General features: G+C 28.4%; 1 protein-coding gene across 1 annotated transcript; it reads right to left on the bottom strand.

Moving 5' to 3' along the window:
• On the bottom strand, positions 1-2,744 carry LOC122498105 (uncharacterized serine-rich protein C215.13-like). The gene is made up of 2 exons (XM_043605688.1): positions 2,641-2,744; positions 1-1,850 (listed from the first exon to the last, which is right to left on the bottom strand). Exons 1-2 carry the CDS (start codon positions 2,740-2,742, stop codon positions 315-317), a joined length of 1,638 nt encoding a protein of 545 aa, XP_043461623.1. The 5' UTR covers positions 2,743-2,744; the 3' UTR covers positions 1-314.
• Positions 2,745-6,674: the final 3,930 nt, after the last annotated feature.

Below are 6,674 nucleotides of genomic sequence, written 5' to 3'. Positions count from 1 at the left end.
AAGAAAATAGTCTACACTGAAAAAACCTTGATTTATGCGTAGCGAATACTATTCAATTTAATAAGCATCGAAATTGAATTTCTTAGGTGGAACATTACACTTCGTTAAAAATTGTTTCATTCTAAGTGGGAACAAAAATTTGTTATCTTAATTTGAATAGGTCTTTGATTACTTTTGCATAAAGATTTAAGACCTTAAGATCAAACATAGTAGTAAATTTACAAACTTGATGTTTGGAGAACGTTTCAGATTTTTTTCGATTAGAACTAAGTCTAAGTGTATGTTCAGAAAAAGTCGTAGTATTTAATAAAGAACTATGATAATTCAACAGGACTTGAATAAGAAATTGTGTCGTATTCCGATGAAGTAGATTGCTTTTTTTCAGCGACTTTAGTCTCTGGATACCTAAGGTATTTGGTGTTCAAGCTAGCATATGCTCCAGATAAATCACCTTGAGGAAAACTAGCATAGCTGGTAGGATAACCACTTGTTCCAGAATGTCCAGAATCAGCACTGGCATATGCAACAGATGGATTTAAATTGCTCGCACTTTGTGTCAAATAATTAGAATTACCATTGGAGTAGCTAATACTAGGAGAACCGTAGCTGGTTCCTGAAAAACTGTGTCCAGACGATGATTGACTGGAACTGGGATGAGAGTGGCTAGAGGGTAGGCTAGGGCTAGAATAGCTAGAACCCAAATTAGCGTAACTAACACTTAACCCACCTCCTTTAGTATTTCCAGAATAGCCGGGAGATTGATAACTACCACTTGTATAACTTGGACTTGATTGACTTTGAGTACTTGGAGAACTGTAATTTTCCACTTGAGAAACATAGTTGGAACTTGGAGAACTGTATTTATTATTCAACTGTCTATAAGCGCTAGGGGAACTAAAACTGTGACTATAAGAATTGTAAGTGGGATTAGAACTAGTGCTGGCGCTGGGAGAATTATATGCAGAATTTTGAGATCTGTAATTACTAATCAAAGATTTTTTAGGTACGTAAGCACTTCCCTCTGAGGAAGCTGGTATATATTTGGAAAAAGAGCTAGACCCGGAATTTGAGCCTTCGAACGATGGAATTGGCTGAGCATAATTTGTACTACTTAAACCACTGTCTGCAGACAGTGCATCCTTTGATGTTCCATAGGCTGAGGTGTAAGGGGCATAAATAATACCACCTTGAGGTGATGCTGACATTGGGATATTGTATTTTGAAGAACTTATAGGTGATGCGGCTAGAAGAATACTACCTATATTTGGTTGTTGTGAACCAGAAATTGGTACACCGTAGCTTTGAGATTCGCCAGAACCTGCGGAAGTTTGTGGCAATAGATGGACATCAGATAATCCTGGTGATGCTGCTAGTAATAATGGTATACTGTAACCTCCAGATTGACCACTCAGCATTGCCATTCCTTGAATTCCACCATGAAGTGCTGCAGAAGGATAACTACTTGAAGCACTACTTGCTGCTTGAGCACCAAAAGTAACTGGCCCCGCTTTTGTTTGCGTTGGTAAAATTAAATTCCCCTGATCACTCAACGAATGCGCTCTCAAATTATAAGTGTGACCAAAATTTGAAATAGGACTCACAACAGCTGCTGAGGGATCATGAGAACCACCCAAAGCAGCATAATTTTGAATTCCTGGACTAAGAACATAATTAGCTTGCGACGATGATGATTGTGATTGTAATTGAGATGGTGTAGCCTGAACGTAACTTGTGGAATAATCAGCTGCACCTCGTTTGTCTTTGTTTAAACGATAACCTCTATAAAGTCTCACGTCGGCTCTTGCTTCTTCAGTTGAAAAATCAATGATTGCGATTGATACCACGAAAATCTGTAAATATGAAATAATTAAAAATTTTATTTTCTGAGTAATAATAGGTTATGTGTTGAATGAATGTGAATGCACTTAATTTATAAAAATTACTACTACTTGCACGAAATATTCGAATCGTATACCAGGAATAATTATCATTAGCATTAAGAAAAAAGAATTCGTTAAAATCGAAAAATTTTCTACTGAATTTTGATAAAATGTTTTTATTCTACAAAATCTAACATAATAAAATTTTTATATTTAAGTAATTAATTATTTTAGAAATCGAATCCTACGGTAAGAGTGATAAGAATTAATAGATTTAAAATATAAAAAAAATTTATCTTAAATATTTTTGAACATTCAAACGAATATCTAGTTGTTAAAACTTTTATATCGAAATATAAAATTATTAAAAAATTACAACTTTCTATTCGTCGATATTTACTCATTTAAATAATTAATGGGAATTCAAAAACAAAACTTTCAACTTTTGAGAAATGGCTCACTTTATGGATTAGAATGAAAGATTATTAATAATAATAAAATTGGGGATAAGTAATAGGTTTAAAATTTTAATATTAAACTAAAATAAAATATCTAAATAGGCTAATGTTAAAAAACTGATTTTAAACAAAGCAATAAAATCTTTTATTCACTTTAATTTAAATAACTTAATGTTTAATTAATTTTATTAATTTTATTAATTCAGTTAATTCATTAACATAACATTTAAAATAATTAAAGTTTAATACACTATAGATTGTTTTGTGTTATAAATAAACTCAATCAGAAAATTAGGACTTACAAAAAGCCGCATGTTGAGCCTTATGGAAACAATTGAGAGGGTAGTTTTTGAAAGTATGTAATCCAATAAGTAAAGTACAGTGTCTGATGGCATTTCAAACATCCTAAGATCTTTTATATCAAGAGACCCCTCTTTCTCGAGAAAGAAAGGTCTAGGTGAAGGTAAAGTTTATACACTTGTCGAACACCTTCACAAGCAGTTACAGATCCAAATGTAGGTAACATTTACGAATTTTTGTGCAATAAAAATAAATATGTACATCGATCGGAAGTAGTTAATTACAAGATTCTGTAAATAATTTTAGATATAATTGTTGAACAGAAAAAAAGTAAGAGTATTCCAAAATACCTAGAGTGTTAAAACGTATTTAAACGCATTTAATTAAATGAAATTCTCGAATTTTTATTGTAGTTAATTACATCTGCATAATAATTTAATTATATAGTTTAATTTAAATACTTTAAATAAAGTCTTGTAAATTTTTTTTTAATTTCTTATAAACTCTTGTAAAATTCAGAACCATTTTTCTGTATGAAATTTGTACGGATGTTTGTTCGAATTACTGTCGAATTTTGTTTCTGGATTTTAGAAAAAATGTTTGCAGGGAAGTTCGCAAAGAATTGTACACGTAATATTTACAAATTTTTTGTTTAAATTTCAAACTACACTTTTTTTTTACAAACTTCGTACAAATTTTTCTTGGCAACTGCTGACGAAATTCTTATGTAAGGAATTTCTTTAAACCCTGAAAAATCTTTTTTAATTCGCTTTATAAAAATATCGTAAGAATTTTCGTTTGAAATTCGTAAGGAAAAGTGCGGTTCAACATTTTTTAAAAAAATTTACAGCACATATTACGTGTGTCGAATTCATTACAATGTTTCTTTTTTGTAAAAAAAATTTTTTTAATTTCATAAAAATGGTCCTGATTTTCACAAAAAGCTAGAGTTAAACTGATAAAAATATAAAACTTTATTTTTTTAAATTTTATGAAGTATAAATGAATTTCAATCGTGTTTTTTAATCGTGTTAAATAGTGTCAAATGGTTTTATTCGTGGTCAATTGATTTCTTCTGTAAAGGAAATTATACATATAATATGTTATCCTCAATTTTCTTGTCATAATATTTCAAATGTTCAATTTCTATTAATATTAGATTTATTCTAAATCAATCTTATTACTGAAATAGATCATTATTTCATTATTAGAAAGTAAGAAGGTTATTAAATAACGATGGAGAATATAAATTTATTAATTTAATAATGATAATAATAATAATAATATTAATAAATAAATTTATTATATAAATGAGGTATTTTTTCTCAAGTGAGCCATCCCTTCTCTTCATTTCAGATTTAATCCGAAAACCTTATATAATAATAGCTCCAATTAAAGGTAAGAATGTCAGCAGCTTTTTAATGTCGTTGGGCCTTTTTTGAAATATTAATTTTTTAAATGAACTGTAGAGAATTTAATGACAAAAAACTTAAATTTTTTTCATGGTAGAAAACGAAGTAAAAACCATTATTCAAAATTCTATGGGAACTCCAACATTAAATTATATGAGAAATTTACAAAATTTAATATTATTTCCTAAAATTAAACATGGCGAATCCAATATGGCGACCAGAATTTAAAAAGTTTATAATTTTTGTTTAAACTCACCATAAAGGGGATTCTTGGATCGCTGATGACGAATTTGGTGTTAGTTTTTCAAAATTCAAAATGTCGAATCCAAAATGGCGGACTTAAAAATTAAAAATCAATCGGCTTTGACCTACAATTTGTTATTTAGGGGTTTTTGGAATCGCTGATTACGAATTTGATGTCAGATTCCCAAAATTCAAAATGGTAGATCCAATATGGCTGACGTGAAATTAAAAATCAATCGGATTTGTTTAAAATTTGTTATTTTGGGGTTTTTGGGGTCTTTGATTACGAATTTAATATCAGATTTTAAAAATTTTAAATGACGGACATAAAAATATTAGGAATTGATCGAATGCACTTAAAATTTATTACTGGGATTTTTTTTGGTGTCTATGATTAGGAATTTGATGTCAGCTTTTCAGAATTCAATATAACGGTTCCAATGTGGTTGAGGTAATATGAAAATTTAATCAGATTTGCTAAAAGTTCGTTACTGTGGTATATTTGGAATCTCCGACTGTATATTGAGTGTTAGAATTTATTTTGAAAATGTAAGATTGTCTACAGTTGTCTATAGTTCATTTGAAAATCAATATTTCAAAAAGAGCCAAACGGCATTAAAAAGTTGACATTCTTACCTTTAATTTCAACTATTAATAGTTGAAATTAATTAATTAATTAATTAAAAAAGGTTTTTGGATTAAATCTGAAATGGAGAGAAGGGGTGGCCCACTTGAGAAAGAATGCCTCAAGTATATATTATTAATTTTGTGATATTTTAATTATAATTTATTATAAATTATGATTAATTATATTAATTATGAATGTAATTACATTCTTATGAATAATAATAATATTAATCACAATAATAATAGGGAAGTGTGGTTCGAAGTCGATCCACTGAGCTATTCTCTCGAAAATAGTAAGAAAATCGAATTCAATTACGTTGGAGAATGTATAATTGTGTTCAGCGATCGTTTTCCTATAATTGTTTGTTAGAACGATATAGAATGGCTTCTATAGTCTCAATACAATGCAGGGTGAAATGTTGTATTTTGTTCTTTTTTCAAAATAGTGTTTTCAACTCGACACCCATACAGCACATTATTTTTCAGGAAGTTTTCAAAAGTAAAGTTTGGAATTTCCTGAAACTTTCCACAGGAAGCTTGCAAAAAGTTTTCACAATGAGAATGTTAGAATTTTTTGGAAAGTCATATAAAAATAAAAGTTCCATGTATTTTAACGTTTCGGCATCATCAGAAACTGGATTTTATTGATAATTAGAAATTGTTTATGAATTGTAACTTAATAATTAATTCTAACTCACCTGTTGTCTGTAAAAAAAAATCAATATAAATTAATTACAAATTTTTCTTAATTACAATGATAAAATTTCATTTCTACGAAATTGCATATATTGAATTAAATATTATTTAATCCTAATGTGTAGAATATTTTATTGTGCAGTTCAGTCACGTATAATTGTGTTACCCTATGCTTATATAATATAATAAGAGTTTTTGTCGTGTAGATTATTTTGTGAGGAGTTTATTTTGGAAGAAGTAATTTAATTTCAGTTTTTTAAATTTTTTTGTAAGGAAAAATCAAAATTATTTAATAGTAACATACAATAGTCAACAAAATTAATTTGATTATTGCCTGACATTTTTCTGACATTCAGACAGAATTTTAACTTTTTCCCAGACTCTAAAGGATATTTTTTTTCACTGTTAAAAATGTTTCTAATATATTTTTACTTCTGTTAGGAAGAAGATTTTATGAAAAATTCGCAAATTGGCATCAGTTAAAATTCCAAATGAATCCGTCATAAATTGAACGAGTTACAGTGTACACAATTTTGAAAAATGTAGTTTTGAGAAAAACGCATTTAAAATTTCAGGACGGATATACTATACATATAACATATTTAAAATAGCGATTTAACAATTTTTTCACTTTTACTTTGATACCCCAGCACTATATAACCACTGCTTTATATTTATGCTTTATATTTTATATTATAATTAAACTGATTTGTACTCCCAAAAATTATCGACAAACTATAATATGTTTAAAATTTTTAATTATCATGTAAAAAGTAGTTTAATGAATTTTTGTCGACAAAATAGTATTTACACATCATTCTTGGATAGTTTATGCGATATTCTATTTCTTAGGTAATGATCCCAGAATTAAAGTTACTAAAAATAAAAAAGAAAGTATTATTGTAAATTGTCCACTGCCTGTGAAAAGTATTTTAAATATATGAGAGGTGTGGATTTTTCCGATCAAAAATGATCGTATTCTCACCTCCGATCATAAATCATTTAAGACAAATATCGCTCAACATCATTTAATAGTAAATTCAAATCATCCTCGAAGA

The sequence above is a fragment of the Leptopilina heterotoma genome, unplaced genomic scaffold (genome assembly GCF_015476425.1).
Source record: "Leptopilina heterotoma isolate Lh14 unplaced genomic scaffold, ASM1547642v1 Lhet_142, whole genome shotgun sequence".
In the NCBI taxonomy this organism is placed as follows: Eukaryota; Metazoa; Arthropoda; class Insecta; order Hymenoptera; family Figitidae; genus Leptopilina; species Leptopilina heterotoma.
Note: the sequence above shows the minus strand (reverse complement) of the source record. Positions and strands in the feature narration are given on the sequence as shown.